Source organism: Chrysoperla carnea, chromosome 1 (assembly GCF_905475395.1).
Source record: "Chrysoperla carnea chromosome 1, inChrCarn1.1, whole genome shotgun sequence".
NCBI classification, from domain to species: domain Eukaryota; kingdom Metazoa; phylum Arthropoda; class Insecta; order Neuroptera; family Chrysopidae; genus Chrysoperla; species Chrysoperla carnea.
Genome location: NC_058337.1, coordinates 1,296,014 through 1,317,594, shown reverse-complemented (window position 1 = coordinate 1,317,594; position 21,581 = coordinate 1,296,014). Strand labels below are relative to the sequence as shown.

At 28.8% G+C, this 21,581-nt stretch overlaps 1 protein-coding gene and 1 non-coding gene across 12 annotated transcripts in view; one reads left to right on the top strand and one right to left on the bottom strand.

Annotated features, from left to right (window-relative positions):
• Positions 1 to 4,520: 4,520 nt before the first annotated feature.
• Trnaa-agc lies at positions 4,521 to 4,593 on the top strand. Its single transcript has one exon. It is a non-coding gene; the product is annotated as a tRNA-Ala (tRNA).
• Positions 4,594 to 5,614: 1,021 nt separating this feature from the next.
• The window catches only part of LOC123290457 (uncharacterized protein YFR016C), a 95,338-nt gene continuing 79,371 nt past the window's right edge, over positions 5,615 to 21,581 (bottom strand). For 5 of the 11 annotated variants that reach the window (XM_044870651.1, XM_044870653.1, XM_044870654.1 and 2 more), the window contains 11 exons: positions 19,054 to 19,216; positions 18,822 to 18,919; positions 18,567 to 18,751; positions 17,941 to 18,142; positions 17,723 to 17,832; positions 16,723 to 16,899; positions 15,463 to 15,792; positions 15,227 to 15,366; positions 15,078 to 15,165; positions 7,001 to 7,134; positions 5,616 to 6,280 (listed from right to left, as the gene is read on the bottom strand). In XM_044870651.1, coding sequence (XP_044726586.1) covers positions 6,106 to 6,280; positions 7,001 to 7,134; positions 15,078 to 15,165; positions 15,227 to 15,366; positions 15,463 to 15,792; positions 16,723 to 16,899; positions 17,723 to 17,832; positions 17,941 to 18,142; positions 18,567 to 18,751; positions 18,822 to 18,919; positions 19,054 to 19,216 — 1,802 coding nt within the window. In that variant the 3' untranslated portion in view covers positions 5,616 to 6,105. Of the gene's footprint in view, positions 6,281 to 7,000; positions 7,135 to 11,308; positions 12,992 to 15,077; positions 15,166 to 15,226; positions 15,367 to 15,462; positions 15,793 to 16,722; positions 16,900 to 17,722; positions 17,833 to 17,940; positions 18,143 to 18,566; positions 18,752 to 18,821; positions 18,920 to 19,053; positions 19,217 to 21,581 lie in introns of those variants that run through there. The other 6 variants (XM_044870657.1, XM_044870659.1, XM_044870650.1 and 3 more) reach the window with 5 other exon arrangements.

Here is a 21,581-nt window from a genome sequence, read left to right as displayed (position 1 = left end):
TTTTTTTATTTCTACTTAGAATTACATTGGTTTACAACATTTTTTAATCAAAAAGTATATTTCTGCTGTTCATTAGTTGAATTTCAACTAATTAATAATTAAAAATTAATATCAGATCTGTAATAAAAAATTTAGGGGGTGGATATTCAAATCACTTTCGGATCAATTTACAAATTATTTTTTAGTATTGATAAAATTATATTTCTAGTTAATTAAATACTATAGCTGAAACTACTCGCAGCCTCACATTCGGGTTTAATAAAATCATAAAAGAAAATTAGAAATTCATTTTTTAATTCCAATTTTATTCTTTGGTAATTTTTTTTCAACTCTGTTTTACTCATATAGGCAATTTTTTTAGCTGTGAAGTAATACAAATTGCCTATATTATAATAGATACGATTCATAATGTCGCGTTTAATGAACTTTTCATATTTTTGTTTTCTTCTCTAATGACGGATCTTATTACGCTTTAGTAGATTGATGTTTCTAAGAATATTCACAAAATAATTTTTTATCATTCCATATTTCAGTTTATATAAATATTGATGATTTCGAAATATATAAATTTCAAAAATTATATCCAAAAATAACTTTTTGAAAGTAGTCCGGCCGTCACGTGACTAGTCACCTAGTCAACTAGGCAATTTGTATGACGTAAGTGTAATAAAATGCTCTAAAAATATCGTAAATTAGGCAATTTGTATGACGCTAATGTAATAAAATAGAATAAACAGAATCTGTTTTAAACTTTCTTCATGATGAAAACATTGTTGCAGCTCATTCGTCGATTAATTTTTGTACAATGAACATTATTGTGAGTTCTTCCATAAGGACCTGTGTTAAAAGTCACAATTTTAAAATGAAATAATTCAAAATTTTGCACCGCAAGAAGCCTTAAAACTGTATTTATTGTGATCAAAGGACTGGTAAATCTTCTGTCATTTATATTTTCAAAAAAGTTCAAGCACTTAAAACTTTGTAATAGTTGACAAACCAAAGAAATTTTGCATTTTTTTATTGAACAAAGTGTTATTTATTTTTTATGTTGTTTGTGCCATAATTTTTGTGCCATTCTGTATATGTTACAAATGTATGGAAAAACACAATAAACGCCTCTTTTGAAATCGCATCCTTTTTATCTTTAAGCATTAAGTTATTTTGCACTTTTATTATTTTATTGTAAATAATATAATTCTTATTAAAGGTATCCGTCGGTTAGTCATATTTTTAATTTTGCTAAAGTTTTACTAAGGTCTTATTTGGCATCCTTATGCAGCCAAAAATCTATATAATTTTTTTAATCTTGCAAGTGTAAATAGTTTATTACACGACAGGTATAAAATTATAAATATAAAATTAAAAATTTAGTTGGTAAATGCAAAATTTTTCTTAGAAGATGGCAATAAAATATTGTATATTTAAAATTTTATTTTAATAAGATTAAAAATGTATTTCTATATTTAAAAAAAATAAGAACCAATCAATGCCTTTTTATACCTTATTTTATCAGTTAAATAGAGATCACAATTTTCAAAACCTGAATTTTAGATCGATCGAGCTCAAACTTACCGTCAAGCGTCATCATGAAAATACACCTTAAATATTTGTTAATTAAAGCCTAAAACTTACGCCTTTCCCATAAGAACTAATGTTAATTTAACACTTATTATCTGAAATTTAATTATGACTTCTTAATAACATAACTAAGAAGCGACTGTAGCGACTCAATGCAATTTTTTGAACAAAACATAAATTTAATTTTCTTTGCATTCTCGAATAAATTAAATTAAATCTGAAATTTTGATGACAACTACAAGGCTTTTGGCTTTACGTCTTCAAAGCTTAAAAATATAATTATAATTTTTCTACAAGTGTAGCAGATTTTGTTGGTCAGTTTTAATAAAGTAATTTTAAAATTGTGTATAGGCAACTTTTATTACATTACAGTAAAATATTTACAAAAATACATAAACAATATGTATTATACATAAATTATGACGAGAACCAAAAGTGTGTGCCAAAGTTCAGGCCCAATCTTTATGCGATTTTTAAGGCGTATTTAAGAAAAAAGTTATTTTTTCAATAATTTTGTACTAATTTTTGTTTGTTTTTCTCAATAAAACCTTTTCCAGCTGACTATGTTGCCTAATCGGTATGTCTTAATTAACACTTAATATTATTCGTTAATTAATGTGTCCTAAAGAAAGTTAGCTTCACAAATTATTGACATAAGGGAAAAGTTAAAATTTGTTTATTTTAAAATAGATAATCGGGGTATGGTCATGTACGGAGAGGTCTTAAAAAATAGTAATTCAAAGTTCTAATTTTATAATCCTTAAATTATTTTATATACCAAGTGCTCCAAAATTGCTTTTCATCATGTCAGCAAAATAGACAATCAGAAAAAAATTACAAAGCCATTATACCTTTTAACCAAAAAGAACCTTTCAAGAAATCGAGCCATCAGTCGGCTATTGTGGGTTTATTTTTCCGATTCGTCTTTTTGTCCATTATCCAAAATTGCCCAGGCGCTCGTACATCCTTAACTAAGCTACCAAATATTATGGAACATAATTTTGTAACATTGTGTACATTTGGCAATACCTTACCGATAATTTCTAATAAAAATGGTAATTGTACTTAAAATAGGGGAGGTAAGACTTGCATACTTACAATAACTAATAAATTGTAGTTACTTCGGTACACTTTACACAGGCTCAGACTATTTAAAAAAAGCTAAAGTAACAGGTAGAGAAATTTTTAGAAAGGAGTGGGATGTACAAAAAAAAATACAATGCCAAACAAAAACCCCTATAAATTCAAATTTCTGGAAAATAAATGTTTAGTTCATTTTTAAAACTTTCTTTGAAATTGTTCGTTTAAAAATAAAATTTAGAGTTTTTTAAAATTGTTTTATAGTTTTAAGTGCAGTGATTTTTATTTTATTAGCTGGTAAGTCAATTAATTTTCTACTTTAACCCTTCAGGACTCACGTTATGTATGGCACGCCATTTTACTATTTAATGTCCGAAAAAAAATGAACGTAATAATAATACATTATTATTATGTTATCATCATAATAATAATCATTTTCATTATGTACATAATTTTAATTCAATCATTTTTATTATGTACATAATTTTAATTCAATCATTTTTATTATGTACATAATTTTAATTCATATTAAATAGTAAAACGGCGTGCGCTATATTTCCATTATGTACATAATTTTAATTCAATCATTTTTATTATGTACATAATTTTAATTCTCTATTTCCATTATGTACATAATTTTAATTCAATCATTTTTATTATGTACATAATTTTAATTCTCTATTTTCATTATGTACATAATTTTAATTCAATCATTTATTTTTAATCTAATTCAAATAAAATTAACTGATTTATTATTATGTATCATCATAATAATAATACATTTTTATTATGATGATAACATAATAAAAATGTATTATTATTATGTATCATCATAATAATAATACATTATTATTATGATGATACATAATAATAATACATTTTTATTATGTTATCATCATAATTTTAATTCTCATCTCTCTTTTCTCATCTTATTTTATATCAATCTCTCTTTTACTAGGATTTATTTTACAAAATATAAAATATAAAATATAAAAATTCTGATTGAAAAAAAATAATTAATTAATTTTTTTCTCGATAAAAATTAGTCTATTAAATAGTAAAATGGCGTGCCATACGTTATGAGAATTGAAACTTTTTCTATCTTTCTATATACCTGGTCAATTTAAGCATTCGAAGTTAAAAAGCACCTGGCTGAAATTTGGTAGAATTGATCAAAACACCATCATAAATGAAATCCAAAAAATCCTCATCGATCCGAGATGTGGACAAAAATTTACACGGTCACTTATTGGGACAATCTTACTTGGCACAACAAATTTGAATGTTTGTATTACTTGGAGATGGTTGTATCTACACAAAAATATTTCCAAATGTAGTACGGCCCATTCTCCGAGTATCACAGGCATTCAGTTTCATCCGATTTTTATATGTTGACATTACTTGGAGAGAGTCTTCTCTACATGTTTTTAAAATTGTAGTACGGCTCATTCTCCGAGTGTTGTAAATATCGATCATGTTTTAAAGATTTTATTGTAGGGTTTTAGCAATTATTAATTATCAACTTAGGATTCGAATCACGAGCTTCTGCTATTAAACAAATATCAATGTGTAGTGAACTAGGCGATTTGACGAAAATGTAAAAAAATGCTCTTTAAATATCCTAAACTAGGCAATTTGTATGACGTAAATGTAAAAAAAAATGTTCTAAAAATATCGAAAAAGCGCCAAAAACCAAAATTTTCTTTTTGGAATCTATGATAAATTTGCTTCATGATGAAAACTTTTTTGAAGTTCATTCACCAATTAATATTTGTACAGTTAACATTATTGTCAGTTTTTAAATTCTTAGTTTTCAATTTCTAGTTCTGAAGTTATATTCAAATTGAACAATAATCGTACAAGGGGGTGTAGCTCAGATGGTAGAGCGCTCGCTTAGCATGCGAGAGGTACCGGGATCGATACCCGGCACCTCCAAAAGACATTTTTTTTAAATTTTATTGACTTTTTATTTTAAAATTAAAATTTTCAATAAATTCAAAAAGATTTTAGTAAATTTACGGTGAACGAATTAAAATTCAATTTTAAAATGCATATTATTTTTGCAAATTTTTAATTTCTTATAAATCAATTTTAACGAATCGAATGCTGAAAACCGCACTCAAATCAGACTTACTGTTAAAAAAAGTTCATTGCTTCGTTTCTGCGACTAATTGCTGTATGTTGACATTACTTGGAGAGAGTCGTCTCTACATGTTTTTAGAATTGTAGTACGGCCCATTCTCCGGGTATTGTATACATTCAAATCATGCAATTATTATCAAGGATGATCAAATTGTGATTATATTTTTAGAGATAAAAACAAAATGTATGAGATATCAGTATATTTTAGATATTGGATCATGAAATTTACTTACTTTGAAGTCTTACTTTATTGATTTAGACTAAGTCCAACTTCATATAAAAAGAAAACCAAGCAATTTTATTAAAAATTGCCTTAGTGCTTGTACATCCTTAAATGAAAATATTATATTGATATCTCATACCGTTTTGTTTTTATTCCAATTTAAAACTGTACAACTATTCTTTGATCGACTTTATAAAGAAAGTAATGTAGCTAATAATTATTTTCGAAATTGTTTTCTCGCAGTTTATTAACTTACAACTTACCTGTGACTCCGAGACTCGTGTACAGGGAGTTTCTTTCTCCATGAAAGCTGCTACATGATACTATTTTGTTCCACATCAAGGTGGTTCTTACTTTGAAGGTTTGATATCAGTAGTACTGCCATGCTGTGGGATCAATTAGTTTTGAAAATTAGCAGTTTTGGATCAAATGTAGTGTCAGTCACATATGGAATCATCTGGATGATGGTAGAAAAAAATAAAATGACAAATTTTCAAAATAAAATTTATTGTAAAGTTTTTTTTGTTACTACAAAAGAATTAAAATCTGAGTACAGAATAAAAAATAAACAAATCAAAGGCGTTGAATAATACAATTAATAAAATATTTATATAATAATAAAAAATATTACTTAATTTAAAAACATTTTACAACATACAAAGAACGACAGCTAACAAAGTCATCCATCATAGAACGAAACGGAACGGAACGCATAAACATTTATTTTTAAATTTTATTTATCTTAAAATATAAAATTGAAATTGGTTCAATTTAAAAAAAAAATAAAAATATACAATTAACAACATCTCCTTAATCGAACTCCACTTCAGAGTACGCGTGCGACATATCTTAAAATATTTCTCTCTCTAATCAACAAACATATTTACACATTTCTGTAAATTATCCTAAAATTTTATTTAATAATAATAATTTAAAACTCCACGCGGGCGGAAATATCGTAAAATTCGAAATGGATTTAAGTATCGAATGGTACTACTGCTCCACATACACAAAACATGAACTATGACGTAATTATTGAGCGGGATTATTTAAAAATATCAACATGGAATATGGATTGGTAATTAGTGCGCAGGTGTAACATGACCATTTTGTGGTTGTTGTTGTTGATGATTCTCCCATTTTGATTTATGTTGATCCAAACCAAAACCGGTTTCATAATTACCTTTTGCAATGAATAATTGTTTAAAATGTGGTATACAATAAAGCATTCCTTGGTTTAACGTGTAACTATCCATCCTGTAAATCAATTTTAATAAATTTTATTAAAAAAACTAATTGAAAACAAACAATTGACTGGGTTAATTGTTGAAATACTCTCATATCTCTTTCAAGGGCCTCTGTTCGCAAAGTTGTTGCGACTATCACAGGACACTGGCTGGGCGGCAAGCATGTTGAACGCTTAGGCCTGGCAGTGTATCACGACTACTGCAGGAGCTGTCACAGTGGTGACGAGGAGGAGACAATGTCTCATCTTAGCTGTCACTGCCCAGCTCTTGTCATGAGGAGATGGACTTACTTGAGCCAGCCTCTCTTTGACGACCTCTCCGAGCTAAAGTCAGTCGACGTCAAAGCCCTCCTACTGTTCTTAAACAGATCCAAATGGTTCATGGAGTAGTAGCCGGGGATGGGCCAACCCATTTACGGTATCACAACGGACCTTATGGTCTAAGTGTGTCCCACTCCAGGACAGCCACCTAACCTAATCCTTGAATTATTTTTATAAATTAGATGAGTTTAAAAAGCCAACACAATTAAGGAGGTCCTCCGGCCGCCCCCGTCATTAATATGTTGTTCACGCCGATTTGTTTATAATAATTGACCAGCGTAGCTCATTTACAAACTTAAAATCAATTTTTACTTCCTGAAAAGCGTTCAGTGGACACTTGGTATAGGTCCCCCCCCCCCCCCCCCCTCTTATGTATTATTTTGAAAGATTATTAATAAATTAGAACATACCTTAAAACCGTTTTGCATTGCAAACATTTAAAACATTGTTTATGATACGCTTTTGTATTGCACTCAATTTTCTCTAATGGATAAACCCGTTTTCCACAACCTTCACATAATTCTGCATTGTTTACCTGAAGTTCCTTTAAATTAAACAAATTAATTTTACTATCATTTCTAAAATCAAATAAAATTACAGTGGAATTCGTTAAAAATGGCAAGCAAGAAACATACACATAATCCAATTAATCTACGAAACGGATGACAAACTTGTTATCAGAAAACAAAAACAAGCCAAGAAACATTGCGTCTTTTGTTTACGGCTAATCAGTGGCTAAGTAAACCGGAAAAATGTCCAAAAGTAAAAAAAAAAACAGGTTTCTTGCGATTGAAGAAAAAATTGCCATCCAATGCAAAAAAAATAAATTGGAAAGTTCTAGATCTCGAAAAATCTATCGATTTGCTCATAAATTTTTTCTTTTTCGATTTTAAAGTTGATTTAGAGTGAAGTTATGATTAATAGGCTCACAAATATTCAGTTTTTTTTAGCAAAACATTTTGAAAATTTTTTCGAAAAAGAAAACTTTACTCTTGATCGAGGGACTATGGTAGAGCGGGTTTTCGGAGCTTAATCTCTTCGTCTAGACTTCTTCGAGCATGATATTTTCTTCTTTGGATGGCAAGTGAAATTTTTTAATTATATTAGGATCTAAATTGACTATTGAAGTAATCCGAAGAACTAAGTTCAATTTGATGTTAGAACGTATTGTCCGCCGTCAAAGTCTACAACTTTTGTTTAAGTTATTTTTTGATTAGTTAACTAAAAAAACGAGTTAATTAGCCTTAATAGATTAAAATGGTCCACCCTGTATACCTCTAGAATAATTTTATGGTTTATTCACGTTTATCTCGAAGAAGAGAAAAAGTATTCTTGAAAAATTCTGAAGGATGACCATTATTCGACTTTGATGTAATTATAAACGAATTCCACTGTAATTTTGTTGGGAAAGGTAATGAACAAAAAAAGAAAAATGAATGAATGAGACAAAAATGATAAAAATTGAAGGTAATAAAAATGAAATATTTAATAGAAAACTATTTTATTATTTTCCAAAAACTTTTTTTTTATTAGGTTGCACTGTATATATATAAATATTCCAATTGCATCAATTTATATCGTCACGATAATTAATTATAATAATTAATATTTTATTTTGTTTTGTTTTTCTTTTAATCTTAAAAATTACAATAAAGATAAAGAGTAAAGAAGTAAGTAAAAAGTAAGTAACTGGTTACTTTGGTTACTTGGCACAAATTCGAGAAAAATATGAATTGTTAACAAATTTCTTAAAATATACAAATCAATTTTCTTTTTAAATTTTATAAAATTAAAAACAATATTAACAAAATTTTAAAACAATCATTTGTTTTTGGTTTCTTTTAATATTACTAAGTTGCACACAGGTCGTGAAATCATCAATCGTGAGTATTCTCAGTCAGTAATCATGGAATCATATTTGTGAAAACTGAAATCACGACCAGCCACTTTTATTTATCTTTAAGATGACTTAATATCGAAAATCACGACAGTAAAATCCACTCCCAATCATGAAAAAGGTTCGTACAAAGACTGCAATAATAGTCGTAAAATCGCACTAAAAATGAAAATCAAATCGCGATGAAAGTAAATTTGATTCTTTCACGATTAATTTTTTACTATTCGTGATTTCGTAGTTCGTATTTTTTTACTACTCATAAATTAATTGGAGTTCACGACCTGTATCAACTCAGCATGAATCAAATACTTAATTTTTTTTAAGATGACCCTGATCTGCAAAATTTTTCCCATTTTTTCGCAAATTTGCTGTTGTTTAAAATCGTATGTTTTGTGAAATTTTTTTAAAATGATTTTGAATGAGCACAGGGTCGTCTTAAGTTTATAATACATCAAATGATTAAATTTGAGAAAAAATGCTCATGTTCAATTTAAATGAAACAGTTAAAATTTTTTTTTAGTTTTTCGTTTTTTTGCCAGACTTTTTTTTGCAACATTTTTGGAAAATTATACAATTAATTAATAAGTTTGTGTGTTTTAAAGTTTCACATAAATCTAGTGTAGACGTAATGAATTTAAAATACTAGTACGATTAATTTTGGGTTAGGTAACTCGGTATTTTTATTTGCAAAACGCATGGTATGATTAGGGCGGGCAAATTATGAGTGGCGTTCGAAACCAATCACGTTTAAAAACCTGGCAATTAGTTTAACTAAAGTCTATTTTATAAAAAACAGTCTAAAACATTTATAATATCGAAATTAACGATTTTTGGCCTGCAACAAAAAAACAATAATCTGAATAGAAAAGTTATTTTATAAAAGCCTAAAATCTTGTGCGTCTGGCCCTTATTGGTTTAAAAATAGCTGTCGTATGACTAGAAATTTGCCATAAAATCTACATCGAAGTTTCGTTTTTGATTGAATCCTCCCTTTAGTAAGATTATTTCAAAAACACTAACATTTTGTTATTCTAATCCAAAACGTACTTTTTTTTGTCTATTCCTAGAATTTTCTATTCGATTTCTAGTTCCGCACTAATAATATTTATCTACAAAATATATCCACTTTTCTTGATTTAAAACAAAAAATAATTGTGTAAGAGGAACCCCACTATATACTAATTTGTCCAAATTTTGTGGCTTTGGAAGGAAGGAAAAATATGTTCAAAAATCTCACTAACAAGATTAAGATTAATTAAGTGTTGCTGGCGTCATTTTCTTTTTATATGAAATGTTCACAAAACTGTTCTAAAAATATATTTAACTATTCTAAGAAGAGTCCTTAAATATTATTTTACTAACAAAATATCTTGGAAAATTATTTTCCATTATCCTTTTCTTAGCGATTATCGATTAAATGATACCAATTTTAAGTATTGAAAATATTGGCGGTTTTTCTTAAAGAGATTAGTTCCAAAAGCTTCCAACTGAGTGCAACGAAAATACGACGTTGTCACCATCTTCAGGACTAGTTTTGATACCGTTAAAACTTGTTATAGTGTCAATTTTGCTTGGGAAGGGAATATCTTGGTCCAAAAAAATTCTTATGGTCTCAACTCTCAAAGACTTTCTGAGTTCCTCCTCGTTTTTTCAAGGGACAAGGACCCTTCTGAGTTCCTCCTCGTTTTTTCAAACGATCCTTCTTGTTTTTTCAAACGAACTATAGTTATTCCAAATTCGATGTTTTTTCCCAGAAAAACTGGTGTTAAACAAATTTTCTTTTAATACTTTGGTTCAGACATTTACATCCGTTGTGACGTCACAACGCTGTAAAAACTTGTCGCGACGCTACCGCAGTACCGCTCTACGCAGAAATTTAACTCGATGGGCGAAGGGTAAAGCGTTTGACATCGAATCTCTTTTATTTTGGCCAATTTCGGAATTCTAGATCTCAAACGAGAGATGGTATCATTTAATCGCAAATAAATTATTTATTAATTAAAGAATTATTTTTTTTTAATAAATTTTGGTCCAGTACAAATATATTCATCATCGTTATCAAATTTTTGATAATTTATAAAAAAATTAGCAATTTATTATTAATTATTAATTATATTATTAATAAATATATATAAATATATCGAAAAAATAATGTAAATTCTGCAAAAAATTTGTCCCTCTTACAATCAATATTTTATTATTATTTTTATCAATTATTCAATCAATAATTTAGGCCCATTTTTTTTTATTTTTTAAATAATTGCTTTGCGTAATTTTATTCAACTCCAGAATTGTGTTCAGTTATTTAAAACTCAAAACCGGCGGTTTTATTGGTTTTAGATATTGATTAAAACTAGATGGAATACCAAAAGTATGAGTGATATTCAAATCCTCCTGTTTCCTAACGAAACAAATTTACCTTTCTTTTCTCCCTGGGGGGTTTGGAGTGATATAACACCCCAAATATTCTTCTTTTTTTTTGGAATAGAAATTCGTTGAAGCTTTCCACTTTTATCCAGATTTACATTAAACTGACGAATGAAAATAACTCATACTTCTAGCAGACTCCGGTTATATAAGGAAGAGATTATTTTTCGAAAAATATTAATTCTTTTGACCCACAACTCTCAATTATGTGTGCATTGGTTTTTTTAAGGGGATATTCAAAATGGTTCGTGTAGGGAAGAAATTTGGCAAGTTGCTTTTACTTATTCAATTTTATTTTTTTTTAGGAACGATTAAAAAATTTAGGGAACATGAATTTTTAAAATACTTTATTTAAATATTAAGAAATTTTTATTTTTATCGACTTCAAAAGTTAATAAAAAACAGTTTTAAACAAATTTTACATTTTCGATTTTTGCTGAATTTTACTTAAATCCAAAGTTTAAAGTACAGTATGTTTCACTAGCAGGTAAACAATGAAAATGCAACATTTTTTACCATGTTGCGGCGCTTAGTTGTAAAATAATTCTATAAAACTTGGATCAAATTTTATTTTTCAAAATATATTTCAGCAGAAAATCTTGAATTAAAAAATGAATTCATTTCAGAACGAAAATCACTAGAAAAAATGCATTAATTAACGTATTGGGATAACAGTTCTTGCCATAGCACATTTACGTCAAGTCTTTAAGTCTTTGTAATTGGTTATGACGTCTTGATACCCATTGAGGCTGAGAACCAATCAGAATTACGCTAAATTCATATTTTTGGGCTTGTTTCTAAGTAACTGTATAAGTTGAGAAACAAACCATTTTCTATTTTGTATGTTATTTTATCATTTTTCCGAGTGGTGGTTTTATTTTTAAAGCGATATATTGACGTCAATGGCGTTTAAATTTACAGTTTAGAAAAACCATTTTCAATTGTAAATGTATAATGTGTATATGAAAAATTAAATTTTTAGAAGAATAAATAACTTCAAAGCTGTTATCCCTTAAATTTTTCAGAACTTGAATAAATGCATTTGTTCGTACATTTTAATAAATCTGTCAACAAATTTCGTTTTTAAAAATGGTGAAGAAATCTTTTTCAAAACTTTCCCTTAAACTTTGCGTCCCTCAAGTATTTCTAAATTAATCAATTTTGTGTTCAAGTCTCAAACTTCCTATTCGCTTTTTCTTATTTAGTTTTTTTATTTTTGATCTGATTTTGAATCTTTAATTGTAATTGCTGGTCATTTCTGACATTTAATGAGTTTTATATACTTTATATCTTAAAATCAGTATCAAATCTGAATTAACGCAAAATTCGGATCTTTATGATTCAATAAAATACCTTTTGGAATTAGATTTGTTCACCAGAATTGTGGACAGTTTTGGAGGACATTTTATGTCGACAACATTTTGTTGATAAAATATTTTTTTTGACCAATTGACAGAACATTATTTAAAAATCACATTCGAAAAATCACTAAAATCGAAACATTTTTCATATTTAACTCTAGGGTATAAATTTTTTTGGATTTTATGATGCTATTTCCATAGCCAATATTCCTCTTTCTCCAAATTTTTCCTTTTTTTTTTATACAAAAATTGACTTGGAAAATTTGTGCGAATTTGAAAAACTTTGTGTGAGGGAGATAAAGGGAATATTGGCGAGTACTTGGTTAAATAATCTAGGAACTAGGTGTATTATTTAACAATCATTTCATAACTCCTGGAACTTTTAGAGATACCAAAACAACTGGCGTCTCGTTTTATTTTCAGTCGTTTTAAAATTATTGCCAAATATTAGACCTGTGAGGTCCTAGACAAGATTTGAATATTATATAATATATAATTATTAAAAAATATTAAATTTTATTTGTTTGTTTATATTTTTATTTCTACAGTTCCATTTTCTTAATTTAAAAAAAATTGTTAAGTAATTAGAGAGATACGCGAATTAGCGGGTTTGTGATTTCATGACTAAAGACGCGACGCGACGTTTCAGCTTTAGTTGCATTTCTTGTTGGTTTGATTGTTTGTTTTAATAAATGACTTAGGTTTTTGTTTTTTTACTGAAAAATGAAAAAAAAAAAAATATTGTATTGTTTTGAAAATTGAAAATTCTAAATTGGCATTCAAATTAAAAAACAGTAAAAAAAGCAGCAAAAGTGTTAAAACATAAAAAACAAAAAACATATTTGATTATTTTCTTTTGGAAATATCCTAAATTATCAAAGTATTTTCTACAGAAAACATACAACCCCAATTACTAAAGAGTGAATAAGCCGGAAAAAAGTATTCATAGTGGAAAAGTTGGGAAACACCATCGATTTTAATGAAACTTTTTGTACTGTGTTTATAGGCCAAGGAACGTTCAGCCAACTTAACAGTCATAGCGGGCATATGTAGTTTAAAACTTAAAAAAAATTCTTATTTTGGTTTAAAATTATAGAGGCTATGTTTGCTGTTTTTGTCAAAATGGCCAATTATCGGAATACGTGACAAAATTCTTGTAATCTGGCATCGGATTCGTTTTCAGCGACCAAAAATAACTATTGGATGACAGTTTTAAGTTAAAAGAAACATTCAAAAAAATTTTGGCTTACATATGCCTCCGCTGGGGCCCTATGCCCCCCTTTGACTAAGTTAAGTTAGCTCAATGTTCCCTGGGATACTATAGGTTACAAAAAGTTGCAGAAATAACTTTTGCTACAATAGACCTCATCTGATAATTTTTTTAAATTGAAATTTAAAAAATTTAAAAAATCTCCGATAAAAGTTTTGATTACGGAACTTTTTTCTTAGAACTCTCTTCAAACTGAAGTGATTTTGAAAATCATCGCTTCTTTTTTAGTTGTTTCGAATACGGAACATTATACTTGCACTTAAAACATAGCTAAGAACACTCACCATTAAATTACCTTTCAAACAAACAAAAAAATCAAAATCGGTTCATAAGTTTAGAAGCTACGATTTAAATTGGAATCAGACAAACAGTACAGATACCGGTTAAACCTATAACACTCCTCTTTTTGTTTGGAGGGTTAAAAATGGTTTCGGATTTTCTACAGACCGTGACTTTTGAGACACCCGTAATATTTTTGCTGTAATATCATGATTATCGATATTCGGTATAGAAATTACCGTTTATTCTGTACCGATATTCGGTACAGAAATTAAAGTTTTTCAATTTTGACGGACAGAAGTGCTAATAGACAGACATTCACCATTTTTACACAAAAATATTTTTTAGAAATTTTAATTTCCAAGAAATGAACATTTCTAAAAAGTGTTTCCAATAAAAACGCCGGTTTTGAATTGCGCACAAAATATAGATGTTACCAAGGGGTTTTAAACTTAATGTGCTTTATAATATTTATAAAAGAGAATGCTAATTAATCTTCTCATAAGTAGTATGTTATATATGTTTTATTTAAAACTCAAATCTAGCGTTCTTATTGGAACACCCGTTACTAAGTACGTGCCCTTCTCCACTCTTACACGTTGAAAATAAACGTTGATAATCTAGGTTTATTAATTCCAAAAAAAATCAAAAAAAGAAAAATAATTTCCAAATAACACAGAGCCATTAAATAAAATACTGTTTGTTATGCTTAAATTAAAAATAATTAATATTTTAAGTTGCGATTAAATAAAAATAATTATCAAACCAACACATGCAAAGTTAAATAAATAAATAAATAATAATTAAAATATTCAATTTAAATAAAAAACACAACAAGAATTAAATAAAAAAGCCTCAAGTTTTTCATATTTTCATTCATTTTAAATAATTAATAAAAGTATCACAATATAAATCAAATCCGCAAAATAATTCAATAAAATCTTGAAATTAATATAAAAAAAAAGCTTTTGGAAAACAAACTCTTGTTAACAAATTAAAAATAAATATATAAATATACAGGATGTGTACCAAAAATCAAGCACTTAAGTTTTTTGAATCTGCTACACAAAAAAGATAGTCCAGACTCCAGAGTGTCTATAAATGACCTAAATCTCTAAGGCATACTATTTTAATTGATTCGGCATTTTACAAAACAGGGAGCTTGCCGTTCATATTATTATGTGTGACATCCTGTATATAAATATAATAAAATTAAATAAATAAGATTGAATTTGAATTTAATGACTACTTACTACAAATCTGTGGACTTTAACTCTAGCTTTATTTTCAATTTTTGTGGTCGTTGTTGTTTCTTGCATTGATTCAAATCGAGCTCGTAAACTGTAAATCAATTATAAATCAATATTTTTTTAATGATCATAGGTAGAAGATGTTTACGTACGTTTTTGCAGATTCTATTTGTTCCTCAGAAGTTTCTTCAGCTAAATTTATAGAACTAGAATTATTTTCTCGTCGAATCTCATTCTCTTCCCATTTTTCAAATTTAGCTCTTAATTGTTTTGCTCGTGCTGCATTTTGTGCCTGAAAACGAATTAATTCAAATCAAATTCACTAATTTTTAGCAGACATTTTAGAACGACAGGAAATTTAAAAAGTAAATCGTTTTGCGAAACCAACCTGTATTAAAAATTCATCGGTAGGTTTATCAACAGCTCTGATAACATCTGTTGATTGTTCTGTCTCACTTTCTTCCTCTTCGGAGCTAGTGACACCTTCATCGTCACTCTCTTCATCAGGACGTGTAGGTTCTGGTGGCGGTGTGAATCGTTTTAATGGTTTGGGTCCAGTTGGAACCGGTTCATTGGCATTTTTCTCTTCTAATTGTCGGAATATTGATAACATTTTTGTTGCTGTATGCGTTTTGGCAGCCACTGTTGGATCTTCAATTGTTTCTTCTGATCGTACAACATCTGGATCATGATAAATTTCACGATCTGGCGAATTTTCCTGTTATTCAAATTTTTGTAATTAATATTAAATTAAATTAAATGCATATTTTTGTACGAAGAAGCGGTTATTATTCGCAAGGTGATTATCAAGGCGTAATTATTTAAAGCGTCCCCATTTTAATACTTTAAGTCTCTTGAACAGTCTGGTCTGGTTTGGTATTCCCTGCAATGATCCCATTGATAGAGGGCGGATTTCTCTTATGAATGCTGACAGAAACCCCGGCGGAGAAGCTGTGGGCTTTCTGCGTGGCTTGTAACTTCATCTGCTTAAAATAGCACCTTTTGGCATTCCGCATTGATCCCACTTGTAGAGGACGTCAGGTTTAGAATGTTTTCCGGGATTTCTCTCATCAATCCTGGGAAAAATCTCAGCGGAGAAGCTGTGAGCTTTCTGTGTGGCGTCTAGCCTCGACAGAATCCTATAGCTTCACGATCCATTTGCGGTACTGATCCCGACTTCTGAAAAAGCTTGCACAAAATGCAATGTTCGATGAACTCGAAAACTAGGCCTCTTGACTTAGGAACTTTGTTGCCCTTAATTATTATTGCAAACAAGTTGGGTTGTAATTGTTGCGTTTCAATCCAATCAACTAACAAAGGGGCGATAAATTTGATATCTCCACCTTGATAAATCCCTTTAAATGATTAATATTTAGCTCAAAATAAAAACAAAACACATAAAATTAATTCGAGTTTAGATTTAAAATCAAAATTTGTTTTTATTAATATCCACAAATTAATAAAACACAAATGGGAAATATTTAGTTTTTTTTTTTTTAAATCATTTCATGCTTCCAAATCGAATCCCATTTGATTTGGGGGGGAGGGGTTACATTGGTTAAAATTTGTTTGTTTTGTGTTAACAATTTCATTTATCTGACACAAGTTCAAGTCTCACACACAATCATGCCAAGAAGTTGTTGTGAACCTTGACTACGCCTTCTCTAGGTGGTGTTATTCTAAACTGTTTACGTTCAGTTTGTGGGGCTTGATACGATTCAAAGAATTTAAATTTATTTGATATATCAGCTGTTTGTATTTGGACGTCATCCACACAATCTGTACTTCGTACAATATCTTCACTAGTTTGTCGTGGTAAATATGCCTACACAGGGTAACAAACATAACAATTCTCAATTATTTAAAATATTTTACTCTCAGTCTATTTACACGTTAACATAATCATATTGTATTCACGTTAAAAAGAGGAAGATCATCATGCCAGAACAATTCTTTAGTTTTCAGTTCCCCTTAACAACAGGTATCAAACCTATCTTTGACACTTTCTAAAGGAATGGAGGAATCCTGGATCCGAAATTAAGCAAAATGGCGAACAGTAGCGAAAAACTAACAACACAGATGTTTGACCCAAAATTAATCTGTTTCAAAAAAAATTCCAATCAGATCGAATAAAATTTGCCTGTGTTATCAAAATAGTCCATTTTTTGAACTTAATGACGTCACCAAAATAAAAAAATTTAATTTTGCTCTATCATATCCAAATTATATCCAATTTTGAGACACAAAGTATGGAATCTTATTAAATTTGAATCCAAAAATATAGAAAAAATAAAAATAAAAGTTTAACAGTATCAATAATTTGTATGCTAGCGTGTAAACAGACATTTCTAATTGTTATAAACTAATTAATTTTATGTAAATTAAAAAATTCCGCGTTTAAATTTATAATTGTTCAAGAATTTGAAGCATGACTGATATCTTTTATAATTGTTTGTCGGGTCGGCTAGCTCCAATAATTTTTACACCAAATTCTTTTAAAATATTGGAACGTCTGTCTATTCTCGGCTTCGTAAATTATTATTCAACTCATCTGAAATTTCTGGACGTGTTACATAAACATATCTAGTCCTAAGGACCTTAATGCCTGTCAATAAGATAAAGGATTTAAATTAAAAAATCAAACTTACCCTTTTTACATCACTTTGTGATTTGACTGGAGTTAAGGGGACTAGTTTTGGCGGTTTACCAGACGTAGCATCTAATTCTTTGAAGATTGATCGAGATTTTTTGCTAATACCTGTTTCCAAAAGAAAATCATTTATTAAGTGACATCACGAAACGGGCTTCTTTTTATTGATTCCCAAACAAGCAAGAATGGGGAGAAGGATGACCTTAAAAAACTGACCTGCTTCAAATATTGACATATCTTCTTCAACTTTATGATTTTCTTCATCCTTAACAAGTGCTTCACCCTTTTCAAATTTTTCTTTAATAGATTTCGCTGTATCACTGATTTCAGCAGCTGGTATTGATTTTTTAACATTTGCTCCTGACTCAGATTCAGCCACAGCTTGTTGATACATTTCTTTCATTTTACCTTGTTTACCCTAAAAATTTAATAAAAAAACAAGTGAAATTTATCAAATTAAAAAAATTACTCGAAACATTTTTCGGGTACGGAATCCTAAACTCGTAGTTAAAACATATCTAAGAACTTCTTTAAAGCTTTTTCCAAACTGAACCGATTTTGAAGGTCATCACCAATATTTTAGTTTTTTTTTTGGCTACGAAACTCTAAACTCGAACTTGAAACATAACTAAGAACACTTTCCATTAAATTACCTTTCAAACAAACAAAAAATCGGTTCATCCCTTTAGATGCTACAATGTTACAGACAGACAGACAGACACACAGCGGTCAAACTTATAAAACCCCTTTTCTTTAGTTCGGGGGTTAAAAAAATGACCTTCAATAAAAAATAACTGAACATTGAATATAAGAAAATAAATTTTTAATTGGAACGAACATACCATAAAAAGTCTGGAACGAATTGATTGAATTTCTTGTTTACATTCTTCACGACGTTCATCTTTAGTCATTTGATTACCAGACTCCCATCGTGATTTTAAATCATCTAATTTATCAAAAACGATTGGTTCCTCTTTTTGAGCGGTTTTCCTTTTGGCACGAATTAAATCTGCATCTTCACCTAATTCTGTATCAACATCATCAAAGATTAACACACAAAACAAAAAAACGAAAGTTTTAAAATATTTTTCGATTACCTTCATCTGATTGCTCGGATTCGTCTGAACTTGGTTCAATTGGAATTCCATTTAATGCGTCATCACTAACACCAATATCCATACCTTTCGCTTGAAACCTATGGAAAACAAATGAAAATTAATCACCCTGTATATAAACTAAACAAAATCACAAATAAATGAAACATGACCCAATCCTGGATCCACAGAACAGTGTAAAGTAAACAAAAACAAAATACTGGGCGGCACTAACCTGGCAAGTTTGGATAAAATCGAAGATGAACGTTTAACACTTGGTGATGTCCGTTCTAATGTATGATCCGGTTGTTGTTCATTTGCGTGTTCAAACACTTGAAAACGTTCTTTAACATTTAACGATTGTAATTCTTCTAGACCAAGATCTGGTTTATCACTAGCTGTGAACGAAGTAGGTAACCACCATTAATTATTTATTATTTTATTTTTAATTCATCATCAAAATGTAACGGTGAAATGTTTTTAATCTTTTTTATCTTTGTTTGTTTGTTGTTATGTTATTTATGGCACACACATACATACTTACAGGGTGTCACTCACTCACACTCATAGACTAAATTTTCTACAATATGAGATTAGAGTTGTCTCTGTAGACCCAATAGTTTCCGAAATAAAAACCTTCCAAAGTTTATCATTTTTTTTCGGACACCGCAGCTTTCTGCAATATTCTGTCGTTCTGTATAAAAATCTCGGCGTTTAACAAATTAACGAGGGGTTACGAAGAATCCAGGTCAAAATTCATTCAGTAGGATCGAATATTACAAAAAAAATAGTCTTTTAGGGTGAGGAGAATCGCCAAAATCTGATTAAAAAAATATTGCATTCAGCGCTCGCATTCATAAATTTGTATTATTCAATAGTTACGGGATACAATTACCGGATTTGGCGCAAACTACCACGTATTTTCAGGCTACAAGGTTACTGGATTAAATATTTTAAAATATTTGTATAATTTCTACACCATTTCCCAGCAATATTGATAAAAAAGTTTATCACGAAATAATTTTTGGTAAGTAAAAATTAAATTGACAAGACTAGTTGTTTGTGGTTGGGTGACACTCTGTAAATTTCGTATAAGATATAACACACACGCATATGAATTGAAGATGTCTGGATGAGCATTCAAATGTTACAAATTACACAAAAAAAATAAATAAATAGAAACATAACTTTTTTTGTTATAATTTTAAATCACTCATATGTGTGAAATATTAATTATTAAACTAATTATTAGTTTTATTAAAAATTATTAAAATTAATTTTATTCATTATCATTAAAAAAATATAAACAGCATGCAATTAAATTTTAAGTTTTGATGTATTTTTTATTTTTTTTTTTAAAAGATTGACACAATTTTTAATTCTTAATAAATAATTTGAGTGTTGAATGCAAAATGAAATATGATAATTAAATTTTGATAAGTCATTATTATTTTACTGTTATTAAGGATGTATGAGCATGGTAGTGGGGGCATAAATTTAAAAATAGATATTTTCAATTTTGATGATAAATTTATATAATTACTTGACGATATAAGACGAAAAGTAAGAATAAAATTTTTCGATATCTGGCTTAATTTTCAAAATATCGAAAATTGAAAATTTTGTTTAATTATTTAGCTTTCGATATTTCGAAAACCAAGACACATATCGAAAAATTTTATTCTTATTTTTCGTCTACATTCATGAAGTTATAACAAAATTCATCATCAAAGTTGAAAATAAGATAAAAATAATTTCAACCCTTAATCTACCCTGCTCTTACATCCCTTATATGGACGGTGACACTTAGTTTATTTCTTTTCTAATTCATTGCTAATATGTTTACTTTCTATTAAAAAGTTTTTTTAAATTTGTTTTCATTCATTCCAAATGAAAATTATCCAAAACTTCCAAAATATGTCGTTTTTTGAGATTCCTCCATAAGGGCCAATGTATTTTATATCGATTTTTAATGACTTTTTTCTTAAAAATTTGGACGGTTACCTAAGCTGAAGTCTCTTTGAGTAAAAGACTACCTACAAATAAATTTTGAGCCTTTAAATCAAACATTGTTGTCATGCTCATACATCCTTAATAAATAATTTGAGTGTTAGATGTAAAATGAAATATTATAATTAAATTTTGATAAGTCATTAATATTTTACTGTCATTAAAAATTAATAATTAATATTGTATGAGAAAGATATATGTTAATTAATTTAAACACAAAGTGGTTAAAAAAAATGTATACACTGAACATTTTTCAACGAGTTTTACTAACGAGACACCTAATTAATAATAATAATAAAAATAATAAACCGGATCCAAGACTCAATTGAACTATATTGCAACTTTAGGGCCTCACTTTTTACGTTCTTAGCATGCTATAAAAGTTTCAACTTGATATCTCTTTTCGTTTTTTAGTTATCGTGTTGACAGTCGGATAACCGTACAACCGGAAATGGACTAATTAGGTGATTTTATGAACATCTATATCAAAATTTTGTTCGTGGCATCAATATTTTTAAGCGTGAAAAACGTATAGTATACCTTTATATATTTCATATATGCGCGGTATGAAGAGAGCAGTACCGCAAATGGGTCCCTAGGACCGAGATCAAGGGGGTCCTCTGCCCAATTTTTAAGAAAAACACGTTCTCCGAAGGCGAGATATCTCAAGGTAAGACGTGCTACTTTTAGAACATGAAGTTATAGGATTCTGTTGAGATCAGAGAATCCGTGGATTCATAAATCCAAGATTTT